The 18637-nt window shown below is 38.5% G+C and overlaps 1 protein-coding gene across 4 annotated transcripts in view; it reads left to right on the top strand.

Annotated features, from left to right (window-relative positions):
• Positions 1–18319, top strand: part of UIMC1 (ubiquitin interaction motif containing 1) — a 136152-nt gene extending 117833 nt beyond the window's left edge. For 2 of the 4 annotated variants that reach the window (XM_027867152.1, XM_027867151.1), the window contains exons 11-15: positions 12405–12483; positions 14252–14420; positions 15628–15691; positions 16579–16621; positions 17844–18319. In XM_027867152.1, the coding sequence (XP_027722953.1) occupies positions 12405–12483; positions 14252–14420; positions 15628–15691; positions 16579–16621; positions 17844–18045 (557 nt within the window). In that variant the 3' untranslated portion in view covers positions 18046–18319. Of the gene's footprint in view, positions 1–12404; positions 12492–14251; positions 14421–15627; positions 15692–16578; positions 16622–17843 lie in introns of those variants that run through there. The other 2 variants (XM_027867153.1, XM_027867154.1) reach the window with 2 other exon arrangements.
• The last annotated feature ends 318 nt before the right edge of the window (positions 18320–18637 follow it).

The raw sequence follows: 18637 nt of genomic DNA on the forward strand, positions 1-18637 counted from the left end.
TCTTTTCTCATTCAGTATTCTCCAGGGGTCTTTCATATCTAACTTTTCTAAAATTCTGCTTTTCTCTTTAACTTCTTGTTTATTTTATGATTAGATTTACCTAGTCTCCCCTATGTTCTTGGACTCAAAGCCACATAGTTGTTTTTAGAACTTGTTCAGTTAGGGCCTCTCTCACTAGCAACTCCTTTCTGCCCTGAAACTATGACCTAGAAGTGGCAAATGGACAACAGAGTGGATTGGCACCCCTTTCTGTTACTGGTGCTGATTCAAGCACTGGAGATCTCTTTCTGCCCTAGTGTTTCCAGCTCTGGTGTGCAATCTCAGCCTCCTCACCATCCCTGAACTCTGGAATGCTCTCCACCACTGCTTCTGCAGTCCTGCATTCCCGGCCAGCTTCCACCTCAGTGTTTGTAAACCTCTCTCTTTATCTTCTAAGCTGGTCTGGACAGAATGACTCACTGTGACTTTTCCTTAGCTGTCCTGATCAGAATTTGGTCTGGTGTATTTTTCTAAGTTGTTGTGGAGGAGGTGTGTTGGATGAGCTGGTCAAAAATGCTGACTCTTACTCCACTATCTTGATTCTGTCCCCCTCCTAGATATTTTTCTAAGAAACTTTTTATCTTCGTATCTTAACTAGTATCTAGAACAGTACTTTGCAGATACTAAATACTTAATAAAAGTTTGAATTTTTTCATTTTAACTTTTTAATCTGAACACAAATAACTAAAATACCCAAAAAAGTATTTCCATGTACATAGCTAAATACAAAGAGGATTCTCTATGAAATATATTGAATCATCATTTCATACCACTTGCCTTTTTTTTTTTAAAGGTATATGTTAAATTCTATGTTATTTTCAAAACTGCCCTGATTTTCCTTTTCTTTGTTTCAAAAAATCTTTCATTGGCCCTTTTTTATTTGGCTTTCCTGTTGGTAGTCAGACTCTGCGCTATGTTCATCCCTTGTTAATGGAGAGAAAGAGGGAGAAATAGCCTTAGGCATAAATAAGTATAATCAAGTAAAATGAATCTATACAATGGCCATGTATGTCTCTTTCAGTACCTGGTGTCCATCACTTGTGGATAAATTGATTAGTTATTGCATTGATCAAAATTCCTAGATCTTTCAAAGTTATTTTTCTTTACAGTGTTGCTTGTATAAATTGTTACCTGCTCCTCCTCACTTCCCTCTTAATTAGTTCATGCAACCCAGGATTCCCTAAAATGTTGATAGTGTGAGGAGGCAACCAGCTTTATTTGAGTGAAGGATTTATGTTGGAAGCAGTGAGAAAGGTTTGATAAGTAGGATCAAGTTATCAAGAGTCTTGAAAGCCAGATAAAGGAGTTTAGTATAGCATTCTCTAGTTTCAGGACTCCACAGAACTCTCTAGACATCTCTCTTTGTATCCGTTCTACTTTGGTCGTCACCTCTACTGCCCACCTTCTCCTCCTCACCCTCCTTTCCCTTTTCAATTTCCTTATGTGTGTTGTGTTTCCCCTTTAGAATGTAAGCTTCTTGAAATTGTTGGGTTTTAGGGAGTTTGCACAGTGTTTTCTCAGAGACCTCATGAAGTGATATGCTTTCCAGAAATTCAAAAGAAAGAATATTCTACTATATTTTACCCTGTCTGCCATATCTAGTATGCTTTTTACCTGTATCCCCAGAATTGAGCACATGGTAAACACTTAATAAATGCTGTATCTGTCTATCTACCATAAGAAATAAAGAGTTATTTAAGGTTTTTGGTATCATGTATTCTCAAAATTTTGTGCCTCTAGGGCAATCTGTTTTACTTGGTCCAAGAAACTCCTTTACAACATCCCCAACAAGTGGTCATCTACCTTCTGCTCAAATACTCTAGTGAGGGAGAACTCAGTATACATAAAATAACCATTACTTGTCTTATTCTGGATAGTTTAGTGGGGTGTTAAATTATATTTTCAAGTAACTAATACATATAGGAATAAATAGGAATAAATCATGATGTGGTAAGAATACAAATGAGAAGACTTCAAAGAGCACAATTTCTAGGAATACTGCCGTCATTTTCCTTTTTGATCAAATCAATCAAACCCTTCTTCTTATATAGAATAAAAATTAAAAGTGTCAAACAAAATATTTCCTAATCCCCACATCCCTACAACCCCTGCCATTTTTACATTTAAAAATTTTCAAACCTTGCTTATTTCATTAATACAAAGAAGAGTATTATATACCATACCATTTGCAGTACAATAGAGAAATGGGTGGTTTTTTGGAAGTTTACCTTCTGTTCTCCCAGAAGCCTAGTAGAGTGCCATGTATCAGTCATGGATACTTTCCAGAAATTCAGAATGAAAAGCTATAAAAACTTAACTGGATGAGTTTCAGTGATTTCAAACTACCTGTCTCTAATATTCCAATAACCATTAAATGTCTTTATGCAAATACATGGTGCTGAGGATAAAAAAAAGTGTAGTGTAGACCTTTCTTTTCAGGCTGAACTCAGCTTTATTGGGGTAGAAGGGAAAAGAAAGGCCTGTACCAGATAACTGGCTGTGAGCCCAGGTACATTAGGTAAAGAGTAGAGGTGATGGCCAGGTAAGGTTCTGTGAGAAGAAATGTTGAGGAGCTAGAAATCACTTTCCTCTGAAATGGGATTTGAAAGAAAAACTAGAATTTCAGGCAAGGTTTGTTGGAGGAGGCTGGCTCTTGATTTGGGCCTTGCAGTGAGTTTGGGGGACTTTACTCTAGAATTGGTGCATGGCGGGAGAGGGAAAGAGTTGATTCTAGGCATGGCAAAGAACATGGGCAACCACAACGACAATAGCAATACCTCACATTTATATAGCACTTTAAGGTCTGCAAAGCATTGTACATATTATCTCATTTGATTCTCACAATAAACTCTGAGGTGGATTTTTCCTATTTTACAGATGAGGAAATTAAGACTGAGAGAGGTTAAGTGACTTACCCACAATCATACCGTTAGTATTAGAGGTGGGCCTTGACTGCAGGTACAATACTCTTGGCCACTGTGCCACCTCACTCAGAATTGTGAGAGGACAGGACAAAAATAGGTGATGGAGATTATGATGGGAACATAAGAGTTGATGAAGTGTGGTAGAATGAGATAAGGTTGAATTTAGTAGGTTTGAGACAGATTTTACAGGGCCTTAAATGCCAAGATTGGCAATTTATTTAGCAAGTAATGGGGATTCATGGAAAAGTTTTAAAAAGAATGGCACTCTGGAAAAATTATTCGAAGGTCCCTCTAAGAGTCTGCTTCCCAGATTGAGTCTAGAACCCTGGGACAGCAAGCCCCTTATTTTCTCCTAAAGTGGATTAGAGTAGAAACTGACAAAGCCTCCAGTCCTTGAGATAAAGGTGAAGCTGATGTTGCAAAAAACATTAATCACTATTAACAGTCTTGGCACTGTGTAAGAGAAAGAACATGAGAACTGATATAGAAAAAAAAAGAGGGGCAATGTGCAAGAAGGGCAATTGCTATAAGGAGTTAGAAGAAACCTTTGCCATTGATAATGGGGAGGGGCAGCAAAAAAATCAGAGAAGACTGCTTCATGCAGAGTGCCAGCAGGAGTCTTTTGCCTCAAGCAGTATATTAGGGGCATTAGAAAAGAGCTCCAGATTTACTGGGGATGTTTGTAACAAGGAAAACCAAAGGTCCCAAACAGCCTATAGGGGGGAAAAAACTCTTAGGGAAAAATCTAGGCTCCAGGGGTGGGGAACCTGCAGCCTCGAGGCCCACATGTGGCCCTCTACGTCTTCAAGTGCCACTCTTTGACTGAATCCAAACTTCACAGAACAAATCCCCTTAATAAAAAGATTTGTTCTCTAAAACTTAGACTCAGTCAAAAGGCCACACCCAGGAACCTAGAAGGCCATATATGGCCTTGAGGCCTAAGGTTCCCCACCCCTGATCCTAGGTGCTTATATCAGTATGTTTAAGAAGAAATGCAGGTTCCATCTCTTCATGGAAGGATAGGTGATGGTCTTCAGAGACCTCGATGGTGATTAACAATAATGATAAGAACTGACATTTTCATAACACTTTAGTATTTACAAAGGGTTTCATAAATATTACCTTCTAGAATAAACCTTTGAAGTTGGTGCCACAGCTCGTATCTCAGAGATGCTTGAGATTTGAACAGAGGATATTCTTATAGCCACTTTTTTGGTATTTCATGATGAAATAATTCTTTGATAAGTATTGTGGTGCTTAGAAATTCAAAGACTTTTTGCAACTGGAAAAACTTTCAAAAGTCTTAGAATTAAGGATTAGTACCCTATCCCAGACAACAGGTGCAATCTTTTTTCCCCTTGTGCTGCTTAGTTTTTTTCTTACGTACTTTACTGTCAGTTACTGAAGCATTTTATTATGTAAAATTTACCAAAATGCATTAGTAGATTGGTTATATGATATAACTTTTGGAATGGCTCTCTGTTTGACTTTATGTCTACTTGAGCCCATTGGAGTCTTAGATTACCTTTGACTTTTTCCTTACTGCTGACACCCCAGCTGGTTGCCTTTCCCATTCTGACTTGATGCTAAAGATAGCCAATCCTCAAGATTTCTTTAACAGGTTCCTTCTGCCAGATGTGCCTTGCTGACTGTTTTCTGGAAAAAATAGATCTGATTAACACTTGAGTTAATACACTAAGCACCCATATTGGAGAAGTTCTTTCACTGTGCTATCTAGTCACATTTTTTATTCAGGTATTCGGAACATTTTAAGAAATTGGATCATTCATGGTATTAACTGTAGAGCAGTGATCTCCATCATAATTTTCCTGGAGTTACAATCAGGACTATGAAATAAGCCCATATGTAATTGTACATATGATTTGCATACATCAATAATCTATGCAGTCTATTCTCAGGCACTTTTCAATTTTATTATTGTAATCCCTGAGGTCTTAAAAAAAAAAAAAAACCAAACAAGCCCAAACTTAGATTATCTCATTCAGTCCTCAGGAATAGACCTTTGAGCTAGGTACCACAAGCATTTTCCAAGGTACCTCACTGTACTGTGGGAGTGAACCTTGGAATTCTTTTTTCTTTTTAAATTTTTAAATTTATTTATTTATTTTTAGTTTTCAACATTCATTTCCATAAACTTTTGAGTTTTAAATTTTCTCTGCCTCCCTCCCCTGAACCTTGGAATTCTTAAAGGCTTTGTAAGTCTAACAGAACCTACCAAGCTTAGAGATGCTTAAGTATAGACCTGGTAACTATCAATATTGAGGCCACATGATGGAAAAAACACTAAACTAGCAGTCAGGAGATCTAGATTTGAGTCCCAGTTCTGCCACTAGCTATGTAATCTTGGGCAGATTGAAACTTAATTTCCTCTGCTACAAGGTGAGACAAAGAGGATAGTTTGGACAAAATGATTTCCAAGGCTCTTTCCAACTCTTGACAATTTATTAATCTAGAGAGGGAAAAAAGGCGCTTATGTGTGTGCAGGTGGCTTTCATATCATTCTTAGGTGTTTTATTTTATAGTGAGTGAGAAGATATTAATTTGAATCTATATTGAAGCATGATCAAAAATTATGCTGCTTCAGAGCCATCCTAGTTTGTACTAGATTGGAGAAGTGATATTGAAGCTGTGTTTCAGAACCTCCTTAGGGCTACCTCCCTCAGTTGTACTGATTGTATTTACACTTGGAAAAGAGGTTCTTAGCACCCAGCATTGTGCATATGACAGTAATGGCTTGTATGATGTTTGTCAGCCAAGAATCATCTTAGCTAAATATTCAGAGGCCACTGAGGGATACTTTTTTTTTTTTTTTAAACTGAAACAACTCATAAAGACCACGTATTAAGGTGTGAAGAAATTGTGATCTTTGTTAGTGCAGGGCCTATGTCCATGAAATCATCTATCCTTGATCTGTATTTGAAAATATAAAACTCATTGATGTGTTTACTTTGAGTCAGATCCTCTGTTCCTAAAGAGAGACAGGAGAGGGGAAAAAAAAACAAACAAACAACACAACGAGGCATCCTTGGGATAATACCTATGGCACATACTTAAAAAATTTGGAAGATGGTGAATATCTATGGAAGCCTTTGTTTAAACAATTTCAAGAACACTGTAATTTAGAGCATTTGACTTCTGAATATAGACGTGATCTCCATATATAATATGAATTTTGTAGTTATTTGGAATAAGATTTCCCTTTCTATAATTGCTTCTTGTTTTTTTTTATTATGTAGAAATGCTGTTGATTTTTGAGGATATATTTTGTAGTCTGCAACTTTGCTGAAGCTATTAATTGTCTCAATATCTTTGCTTATTCCCTAGGGTTTTCTAAATAAACCATCATCATCATCAAACAGGGATAGTTTTATTTCCTCTTTACCTATCTTTATTCCTTTAATTCCTTTCTGTTGTTTTATTGCTATTGCTAGTATCTGAATAGAAACTTGAAATCTGAATCTGTCCAGAAGTGATCTTTCATTTACCTTAGTGAAATAATTTGATGGGCTTAGACCTGTTCCTAATGGACAGTGCTTTATATTTCAAACAATTAGCATTCATTATTAAGTTCCTGCTCTGTGCCAGGTATGGCACTATGTGTATGCTGGGATATAGATTTAAAAAGTAAAGCAAACAATGTCAGTTTTCAAGGAGCTTACATTTTTATTAGAGGAGCCTGTGAGTGCACACATATTATAAGCATATTTATACAGAATAAATATAAAGAATTAAAATGTGGTTAGGAAAGAGCATAAAGGGGCTGGAAAGGCTTCATGTAGAAGGTGGTACTTAAACTATATCATAAAGGAAGAGAGGAATTCTATGAGGCAGAGAGTAGGAGGGAGTGCATTTTAGGCATGAGGGATGTTCAGTGCAAAAGCACAGAGAATGAGACATGTAGGCCCCTATGTAAGGAACAAAGTAAAAGCCTGTTCAGCTAGATTACAGTGGCCTTGAAGAGGAGTAATATGTAGTGAGGCTGGAAAGATAAGTTGGGGCTAGGTTCTTGGATGCTTTAAAAACTAAACATAGAAGTTTATATTTTATCTTAAAGAAAAGAGGACTGAATTATATTGAATTAGGGAGGAGACGTGGTCAGATTTGTACTTAAAATCTCTTTAGTAGCTGTGTGGAGGTTGAACTGGAATGGGGAGAAACTAGAGGCAGAAAGACCAATTAGAAAGTCATCATAGCAGTCTGAGTAAGAGGCTAACTAGAATGGTGGCTGAGTGGGTACAGAAAATGGTTTGGTGGAGAGAGATATTGTGTTGTGGAGTAAGATAGATTGTGGAAGTTGCAGTATTTAGCAACTGATTGACTTTGTAGGGTGAGGGAATGAGAGATTGAAAACAGTGCTGAGGTTATGAATCTGGAATACTGGAAGCATGGTGGTATGGTATCATTTACAGAAATAGCTAAGTTTGAAAGAAGAGTGAGTTTTGGAGGAAAAATAGTGAATTTTCTTTTGAACATGTTGAGTTTGATGTCTTTGTGACATCCGTTTTGAAATGTTTGTTGTAAAATGAGGAACTAACAAGTGCCAAATTGAGATAGTAGTGCAGTAAAAGAGAGACCATAGGTTCAGAGATGGAAGGGACCTCAAAGGCCATCTTGTAGTAAATGTTAGACATGGGATTTGAACACAAGTCTTCTGACTTCAGAGCTATTTTTCTGCTTACCATACATATGTAATATCATATATTATATCAATATAAGTTGGAATGGTTGGAGAAAGTTTCATATAGGAGGTATGGAACTTTAGCTGCATCTTGAAGGATGGGTAGAATTTGGTAGGAAGAGAGTACATTCTAGACAAGTGGAATATGCTTATGTACAGGTGTGTATGTATACATATATATATACACATACATACTATTTTATGTACATAAAATAGTGTGTATGTGTGTGTGTACATGTAGAGAAAGAGGTGTGCACAGTGTCTGGGAATACAAGAGAAGAAGGTGTTCTATCCCTTTCAAATTGGAACAAAGTTGCTGGAGACTCGAAAGGAGCAGATAGGCTGGAAGCCAAGACATTTGATCCAAGTGCTAGGAAGTATGTGACTGTTGCCTGGAGTCTTAGGCTGCCTGGGAAAGCAGAAGATTCTACAAGCAGAAGATTGTAGGTTTGGAAGGGAAGGATGTATGAGGCAGCAGGATTGGCCCAAGAGTAATAATTAACAGCAGTCACTACCATGGTTTTCCTCTGTTTCTATTCAGGCAGAGCAATTCAGCAGGGCTGAAGGTTTGGCATTAGACACCTTAATCATAACTGGTAGTCTCCACATGCTGCAAACCTGATTGATTGTGTCTGTATTTCCCCTCTCCACCAGAGCCTGCATCATGATGTTCAGAATGGCTTCTAGAACTAGGGAGACTCTTGTTTTCATAGAATGCCACTGTGTTTTTCTAGCCTCTGCTCCTTACTTGTGTTGGTATCTTTAAAGGAGAGTAGCTGTTAAATTTGGGTTTTATCAGTCAGAACTTTACTGACTGCCTTAGTATCTGGCATTATTCACATGATAGACTTAGTCAAATGGACAAAGACTGAGTTCTTCCAAATCTTCCTGTAAATTGGTTCCTGAATATTTCTTTAATGTTTCTGATTGAACACAAGAGTTTTTGAATGCTTAGCACCTGCAGAATGTACAATCCTAAAGGATTAATTTCAGCTAAACTTTCGACAGTATTGTGGTCAGATGGCGAAGTATGGGCTAGATGTTGGTACAGTTTTGTTGTATTTGAAGTTAATTGGTACCCAAAGTATGTTGATGAATGAATCCACATCAGCTTGGAATAAAGTCTCTAGTTGTATAGACTTTATTTCTGGCCCTGTCCTGTTCCAACTTTGTATATATTACTTGGATGAAGACATAGAAGCCTTCTTCAGTAGCTACTTCATACTTTTTCTTTCTTCTTGAACCCAGATGGCAGAAGTATTAAGGGAGGGAGGATATGGAGAGGCAGATATGTGCTCAATATAAATGAAAATACTTTTAAGGAATTTACTGTTGTCCAGAAGTAGAATGAACTGTTTTAGAAGGTGGTGAGCCACCATTACTAGATATTTTCACAGAGGTTGGATGAGCGCTTGTCAAGAATTTTGTGAAGGGGATTGAGAAATGTATTTTGACTAGATGACTTATGAGTTTCTGTGATTTTCCTCCTATTTTTTTCTGAAAAAAAATACATGTTAATATTTATTATGTGCCTCCTATGCTCAACTCACTTGAGGCCTTTGTGTTTTTCTTTTAGTATTTCATGGATAAACAGTAACATCCAGTGTTATCCTTTACTTATGTCACAAGACCAGCTTGCCTTTTTTTTTTTTTTTTGGTCATGTATGTTCTTTTGTCTTCTTTGCCGTTTTTCACATGTGAAGCATCATTAAGATTATACTACAACTGCTTTCACCCATTGTTGTGTATTTTTGTCATCCTTTGGATGATGCAAGTCAGGGAGGGATAGCTAACATTAGTTGACAGAATTAAGAGTCCAAATTATTTTAAGAGACTGGAATTTTGGGCCCAGACTAACAAATTGAAACTTAACAATGGCAAATGTAAAGTCTTCCATTTAAAAAAACAACAACAAAAAAAGATGCTTGAATGCATTATGGGAAAGACCTCGCTCAATGTGAACTAAAACTATAGTGAAGCTACTGAGAACTTAGTATGTATCAATAGAAGCCTGGTGCCCAAGTCAAGGTAATTATCTAATATTACTCTGCACTGCCAAGGTCACATCCAGAATATTGTATTTGGTTCTAGGCTCTACATTATAAGAACACTGACTAATTGAGTTTCTTTCTCAGGTAGGGCTACTGGAGTGGTTAAAGATCTAGAAACTATATCACACGAGCAGCAAATGAAGGAAATAGACAAGAAAAGATTTAGAGGGCTGTCTTCAGATATCTGAAGGGCTGTCATGAAAAAAAGGAAATAGAATTGTTCTGTATGATTCCAGCAGGATTCAACTAGAATGAGTTTGTGGAAGTCTTAGGGAGGCAGTTTTCAGCTTAATATAAGGTTGAAGTTCCTAATACAACTGTCCAAAAATGGAATGAGTTCCTTTATGAAGTAGTAAGCTCTCCATCACTAGATGTGTCTGAGCATAGGCACCATAATTCACCCTCTCTCCACATGCATATAATTTTGGTTTTATCTTTGACTCTTCCTTCTCATATTCAAGTTACCAAGTCCTATCCATTACACACCTCCATGATAGACACTGAAGATTTGTCCTTCCCCTCCCCTCTTTCCTTATGCCACCAACCTAGTAAAGGCTTGGAATATTACTCACTTGGACTCTTGGCAGTAACCTCTTAATGGGTTTTCTTGCTTCGACTTGTTTTTCCTTTCAGTCAATCAAATCAGTTAATAATTGAACATTTATTAAGCTACTCTGTCAGGTACTGTGATAGGTGCTGAGGATAAAAAAAGAATATGAGCTGCCTTAGAAGGTGGTGGACCCCCATTATTAGATATTTTCACTTAGAGGTTAGATGAGCACTTGATGTAGTTATGTGACATTGGTGCAGAAATCTTCAGTGCTTCTTGTTTCTTCTCAAAGTTCAGGTTCCTTTTGTGAGGGACTGTCTGATGTTGGCAGCTACCAGGTTGGGCGCTGTGGCAAGGGTAGGGTAAGATCTGGGTATTTGGGAAGTTGAGGCAGAGGCTGTGGTAGGCAGAGTCGTGGTGAACTGGGATGGGCTGGATACGGAGAAGCCCTGAGGCAATGGGCAATGCTTTGTGAGATAAGCTGGGTACATGGAAGTAGCCGCATGGAAGTGAGCTCCTGAGGCAAGGGGCAGTGCCACGTGGGAGTGGGACGGCAGAGGACTGAGTTCCCTTTGCTTAGTCCCCTCCCTATATGCAACGTCATCCCAGATGCCTCTTGTGACCTTCCTGACTTCCTGGGTCCCTTTGTGCAGCACTGACCCCAGACCCCTCCTGAGTCTGACTTCCTAGGTCACGTACTCTTGTCTATGTGCCAATCCCAGATGCCTCCTCCCCGTATCTGGTCCTAGCCTCCTACGTCACTCCCTCCCCCTTGGTGTGCTAAACTCAGACAGCCCCTTCCGGTATCTGACCCTACAATCATTGGCTAGTAAGCGGGCTGGGGAGGAGGGGCTAAGTAGGTACTTAGAACAAGCGTGGTCAGATCACACACGTGCGCTCCCCTGGCTCCTGCCCTGTTGCTCTGGCCTTGCTGCTTGGGCTTGCTATGATGGCTTGCTGTGTTGGCCTCTGAATAAAGCTCTGGTGTTGGCGCCTCCCGATGGCTCGTCTCTGTGTGGTGATCCGGCTGAGGACCGAAGACTCGGGTGTGAGTAAGACTCTGGTAGTGTGCTTCTTATAAGAGAAGTGGGTACCGGCGTACGGCTGGCAGAAGGTCGGCGTGCGGCCAGTATATCCTTTATCTTGGCATTCAAAGTATTCTAAAGGTTGAAGTGTGCCCACCCCCACCCCCGACTCTTCCAGCCTTATCTCATATCACTTGCCCACATACTCCCTATATCCCAGCCAAACTAAACATCTCTGTTGCCTCAGCACACATTGCACTCCCCTGCTTTTCTGCCTTTATTCATGCTGTTTCCTGGCCCTGGAATGTCCTCCCACCCCTTCTTTGGCTCTTGAATTCCCACTCATCTTTTAAAAGCCATCTCAAGTACCATATCCTCTGTAAAACTTTGCATGACCCTCCTGGTCAATAACAACCTTCTTCCCCTTTGGTTTGCACTTTTGTAACGTAGTCATCACCTAATATTTTGTATTGTGATTTTCTGTGTTTGTATCATATCCCTTTGCTGCTTCATGATAGCAGCAACTGACTTAATCTTAACTTACAATCTTCCATAGCACCTAGCACAGGTCTTTGCAAACTATAGGTAATCAATGTCTGTTGAATGAATAAATGAACAAAAATGCTAAAATACTCTCATTAGCTTGCATTGCAGTATTGCAGTGTCATGGGGGAGGGGGTAGGGCAGAGGAAGAATTAACTTTTAAAGTGATTTAAGTTAACACCAGTGTTTATTTTTCCTGGATAAATCTGCCTCAAGTAGGTTGTTACCAAAAAGACCTTTCCCAGAGGGGCTAGAAATATCAGCCTAGCCCCCTGAGTGGATTGGTTTGACTATTCACACCTCCTAAGTTAATGGGAGAAAGGTTACTTCTTGGAATCCCAGAGCCACCTCTGTGCGTGTGGTACAGATGTTAACACTCTACACAATGGAAACAGTGCCTTTGCATATGGTATTCTTCCCTAGAGGAATGGAATTTGGACAGGGCTGTATATACTGAGTATCCTTCAGATTCTGTCCTGGGCATCTTGCATGACATTCAGTGAAACACCATAGCACTGCAGGAAAAGGGGCAAAATCTTCTGCAATCTTAACAGGTTTCTCTTCTTTTGTAAGTGTTGACTCGGAAAAGGAAACGGGCCAAGAGTAAGAATGACAATGGGAGAGATATCCAGCCATCCCTAGACATTGACAAGTAAGTAGGTATGCTACATTCTTGGCACTCTTGTTTCCTATGAAATAGCTTGTACTCAACGAAGAGTCCAGTTCCTATTTCTAACTGCTTCTCTAGCATGTCATTCACTGCATTATTTGGATAGCCTGAGCCTCTTTTCCTTCATTCCAGTTTGCATCAATGTAGGTGGCCCCATTGCCTTCCTCCAAACTCAAGAAAAAACCTCCAAAATAATAAAAGCTGCCAGTCGCCTCACCCCTACCACTTTTAGGCTCCCATTTGCTTGAAGTTCACATTCCTATGTGTAGCCTTGTGCAGCCCTCAGAAAAGTGTGGACTGTTTTCCCATTTTATAGTTAAGAGCTGGGTTGCAGAAGGTTATGCAATGAAATAGATTGGGCTGAAAGCATCATAAAGAAGAAGGGGGCTGGGACAGCTAGGTAGTATAGTGGATAGAGCACTGGCTCTGGAGTCAGCAGGACCTGAGTTCAAATCCGGCATCAGACCAAACACTTGACACTTACTAGCTGTGTGACCCTGGGCAAGTCACTTAACCCCAATTGCAAAAAAAAAAAAAAAAAAAAATTAAAAAAAGAAGGGGGCTATTTGCAAATGCCCTTCCCTGGAAATAGTTGAGATACCACTAATGTTAAATTAGGATGACTAATTAAAAGGCAAAATTATTTAGCATCAAGACACAGATGTTAGATAATAAATCTTAGGACTTAAAGGAACTTTGAGAGGTCATCTGGTCCATTCTTTACTTCAAACAAAACCAAACTTGCATCCTCTCCATTTCTTAAGGGCCTGCTCTTTCAAGGCACTGTGCACTGGTTAGGTGATTGAGTATCTGTCCTTTTAAAAATGTGTCCATAGAAGGGAGTCCACAGACTTTCTTAGTAATATAAATTTCTCTACTGTATCTCAGTCTCTTATTATTATGGTTATTAAACACAGGTGACCAGAAAGAAAAACTCAGGGTTATACCCAAGAGAAGCTCTATTTGGAATTATTTGGCTCCATAGTGTTTCACAGCATTGCTGAATGTGGACTTTCCCCTTAGCCCCAGAGAAACAAGACCCTCATTCTTTTATCTTTAATATGATGTTTTTGGTATATGCTGTCTTCCTCCTTGATGCCCTGGTTAGATTATTTTGTGGACTTAGCTTTCTTCTTAGTCTCTAGCCTGAACTACTCTGGAGGCTGCAGGTGGTTATAGTAAGACAAAAAGAAACAAATATATGGGAGATGTTAAGATTCTGTAGAATTCTACATCAGAACCAGGAGTTTGGGGGAACTTCTTAGTTTATGATGCAGGTTGTGAAATGAAGTAAGCAGATAGAGTTGATTTACTAATCAGAAAACTACATCCAGCCCCCCGTAAAATGTCATCTTGATTTAATGTACTTGCTCCTTTTTCTGTCGAAATTTTAACTCTCCTTTGAAAAAAAACCATAACACTTAATTTCAGCAGAGTTTGACAGAATGTTTTATGTCTGAAGAGCAATCAGCATTGTTTGAGATAGTTAGAAGAGCTGATTTCATTACCATCCCACTGCTGCAGCAGCAGGATACAGAGGGAACAGCCAGGGAAAACTGCTAATCACTCAGTCCTTTTGATTGGCGTCGGGTTAGTTTTATTGGTGATCCTGCTGAGCAAATCTGCATTGCTAGACATGTCTTCTCTGTGGAATAACTTGGAGAAGTAAAAACACCATTTGAGACATAGCCAAGAGCTCAGAGGCACAACAGAATACTAAAACCGCTTTCCTTTTCTCCTGGTTGGATAGGAGTGAGAAATGTTACCTGTGCAAATCCCTGGTTCCTTTCAAAGAGTATCCAAGTCATGTAGACTTCTGCCTTCAGATTGCAACAGATAACCAGGGAAACAAAGTGGAAAGAGGCAATGGACAGCCTTCAGATTTTGAAGGAAAAGGTGTGAGGCAGAGGAACACAAGGGTAAGTGCCAGGTTGGGTGAGATGGGATTTACTGAACCATTCATTTCACCTGTGTACACTTCTTGGTTAAAGGCCACATTGTCTTTTTGTCTTCGAATTATCTGTGTTCTTGATCTCTAGTTAGAGCTCTGAAACATCTAGAATAATCGGAGTACCTGAGAAGAACAGGGAGATAGCCAACTGGGTTCTCTAAGATGGCTGTGTCTTGACCAGGAATTGGGGAGAGTATGCAGGCAACCTTAATTAAAGATTAGATGATAGACTTTTCCAAATTCTGGATTCTAATTGAATATATCATCTTAGAGCAGAGAGCAAAATGTAGGCATCAGTTTAGCATGTGAGGTAAAAGAGACCCTTTAAGAAAGTTACTGCATGAACGTAACAGATCTAAAGGAGAATTTTTATTCCTTAGGACTGGTAGGTTCTTTTGGCTTACTACCTGGGACTAACCTTCTTATCTTAACTTTCCCAAGTCCACTGTGGAGCTATGGTCTTTGAGACAGTCATGTTGGGCTAATTCTGGACAAACTCTTTAACTCTTATCATTGATTATGAATATCAGATGGCTCCCCATCTGAATAGGGTCTCTGTCCTTCAATAATATTGTTCTTGCCTCAGCTGGACTCTAATTGTTCGTGGTTGCCTTCCTTTTTCTTATCTTTTTTATTGGTAAATTTTGCTTTTAACCCAGCTGAAAAATGTAAAACAAAGACTCAGACCATAAAGTATACTTCTGGAAAATTGCTAGTGTTTACTAGAAAATATTCAGTACCGTATATATTTGTTAAAAGGAAAATAATTTATCTTTATTTATCTTTATTAACTTTATCTGTAAGGTAGTACTAGCATTGCCCATGGTATTGTTTCTGTGTAATGCCTTAATCTACATAATTGTAGTCAGTTCATTGGTTGATCTTTTGGATCTACTTTCTATTTTTACTTTATTTTTTTTATCTGCTTTCTTCACAATTCATCACTTTATATTTCTTTGAAGGTTTCATATTTGTCATTGCTTACAACTCATTGCCCTTCATATCTGTATGTTCCAATTTGCTATAAAGCAAAATATTATTTCTGGAACTGTCCTGCAGCTTTTTTCACCTGCCGAGAAAAGTGTGATCTGAGGTTAACACGGTCATATTTTAGGAATTGACCAGCATAGTGATTTCTTCTGCAAGAAGGTGACTGTTCTGTCTTTCTATTTCAGGAAGGGAATAGGAATGGAGGCCGACTCCTCAGCTTGTTGGAGCAATCTGAATATAAGTCTGCTGGTGAGCATAGAACCACTTTCACTAAGAAGCCCAAAGTGTTTTCTTATAAGGAAGCCCTGACCTTTATTTTATTTTATTTTATTTTTGAGGCGATTGGGGTTAAGTGACTTGCCCAGGGTCACACAGCTAGTAAAGGTCTGAGGCTGGATTTAAACTCAGGTTCTCCTGACTCCAGGACCAGTGCTCAATATCTACTGCATTACCTAGCTCCTCCTGGCTTAGCCATTTAACCCTTTAGGATTATTCCAAATTAGTGTAGTGTAAAGAGAACTGGATTCAGAATTCTTGAGTATGAATTTCAATTGTGTTGCTTATTCAGTTTTTTCTTCTGTGAAATGATGATTTGGACTTGATCTTTGAGCTCTGTTCCTGCTTTAAATCCTATATTACCCTAAGGAAGGCAACTCTGTCTCCTTTACCACTGTTTCATTTCCAGCTCTTTAGTAGGATCAGCAGAACCTTATAAACTTGGGTAATAAGCACCTTTCTGAAATGCCCAGGAAGGTTTTACTCTGTTTACTTCTGTTTTACAGAAACTTGTGGGGGAAACTTGGCATTCAAATATTTTTAATTGATTCTCCTAATACCTTGTGCTCAGTTTATATATGCTACAGTTAAACATTAGAACAGAGCCCTAACCTAATCTTACTAGGAAGTTTTCTAGAATAGGAGATACAGGTGAGCAAGGAATTTTTGATCAGATATCAATATTTACTAAATCACCTGCTTTCTCTGGGTGAATCAGTGAATTCACCTGTATTTGTTCCTACCCAACATATCTGAAGTCAGAGTACTGCCAGCCTTATTGGAGAAGTATATAGTAGAATATTTGATCTGAAGCAAAGTATGATGAAAAACCAAGTTCTCTCTTTCTTCTCTTATCACAGATACTGATATGAAGACAGAGTCATCAGAAGGAGAAGCTTTCAGGTGAATTCAGGACTGCTTTAGTACTTTGAGAACCTGGGAAATACAGACTCGGTTACACTATGTACTTGATGTGGTATTTGTCTTATGCAAATTGGTAATATGGAAAGAAGAGAAGAAAATTTTGAAAAATCATTAATACATATTTCATCAGTTGTGTAACAGAGTTAAAGTCATAGTGATTACATTATTTTCCAAATAAACACACAAAATGCAAGTTATAACTGATTAGTGGTTAAGTCTGCTGACAGGTCTTAACAAGCAAGTGTTGGCAGGCGAGTATGTCAAACATTGTTGGGAAGTCCAGCGTGCATGGGCAGGAATGTGAGTGCAATGACTTGTTTACTATAAAATGTTATATGGATACATGGCACAATATTGTGTCATCAAAATTTCAATGCAGAAAAAATGCAAATTTACAGTAAGTTATTGTATATAGATGTGTCATTTTAAAAATATATATTTTGTAGTTTTTTTAATTATGCAAATTAAAAAAACGTTAAAGAGTTAAAGTAGATTTCCAAGGCGACACTAAGTTTTTTTTTTTAAAGGAGGAGGTAGGCCAAATGAGTTTGGGAAACAACTGGGCAAAGACGAGACAATGGGCTTCCTAGGTGGGCAGGTACCAGGTGCTATTCTCCTGTGGCACCAACACCCATCTTTGGAGCGGTTTTTTTTTTTTTTGTTTGTTTGTTTTTGTTTTTTTTTTTTTGAGGCAATCAGGGTTAAGTGACTATGGAGCTTCTTTTTTTTTTTTTTTTTTTTTAAGAAAATAGGGAAGATTCAGTTAATTTGTAAATATGTGGATTGTCATTTGGAACTGCTGCTGTGTTTATCCAGAGGCAGACCATGACAGCTTGGGCTTCCCTTCCTTTTCCTGATTTTCTGAATAGTCATTGCAGAAAGGAAAAGCAGACAACAATTCCACATCATAAGTAGGTAATAGAGAAAGCATTTTTAAAATAATCCTGTTTCAAGTCCTGAAGATGTCCAATACTTGTTTCTGAAGAGGATTTTAGGAACCTCTTTGTATGAAGTTATTTTAAAAGTTAACTTGAGTTATCTAGTCTTACGAGCATGTATCATAAGCCTCAGGGTTAGCACAGAGAAAAGGATTTCCAAAACTTGGTTGACCATAAAATTGGGATAGAGATCAGTTGAGAAAATGTGCTGGTGATTTTTTTGGACCCCTTTGAACTTTTATTCATTTTCCCCTTCTCATCAGGTATCTTCCCTCAGAGATGGAGAAGGCAGATTGTAGCAGAGAAGACCAGAGCTCCTTTAACTTGAACGACTCTCCCATCAAGTCTTTTGTTTCTATTTCCGAAGCCAAGGATTGCCTGGTAGACTTTAAAAAGCAACTTTCCATTCGACCAGGCAATCGGAAACGGACCAAAGCAAGCAGAGGAAAGAGAAGAAAATCTTGAGCTTCTTACAATGAAAGATTGACAGATTCCTGAAAGAAATATATGGCTGGACTTCTTTCAGCAGGCCCTCTACTATTCTTTCTTTACCTGTTGGTTAGGGTCAGGCCATACCATTGTCATTATCAGCACAACTACGCAGTCTTTAAAAAAATATTTTCTATGATCTGCATAGGGAAACAGTGTATAGAATTTGTGGCTTCTAATTGCTTGTTTGAAATTGCTTATAGTTAAAAGAAAATTTAAATATATTTATGTATGTTTATAAGAAACTGAAGCAATAAGGTTTTCCTTTCTTTCCTTTGTTTTTGGTTCCCAGTGTCAGACATACTAGTTTTGGAGATAAGGAATTACAGATCATGTATTTCAGATTTAAATGCATCATTGGCTTTGGATGTGTCACCAATATTCTTCTTGATCCTTGGTCAATTAGTGTATGTTGTACATTCCCAAGCAGTTTCTGTGGTCACTCCCTTGAACTTTTCAGCTCTTTTTCTCCCCTGAGCTTCATTCCAAGAAGCTCCATCTGTCTGCAACATTTTTTCATCTGCTTGATGATTCCTGGCCTCATTCTACAGTCCATACACCAGACAAA

This window comes from Vombatus ursinus, unplaced genomic scaffold, assembly GCF_900497805.2.
Source record: "Vombatus ursinus unplaced genomic scaffold, bare-nosed wombat genome assembly UNPS02014785.1, whole genome shotgun sequence".
In the NCBI taxonomy this organism is placed as follows: domain Eukaryota; kingdom Metazoa; phylum Chordata; class Mammalia; order Diprotodontia; family Vombatidae; genus Vombatus; species Vombatus ursinus.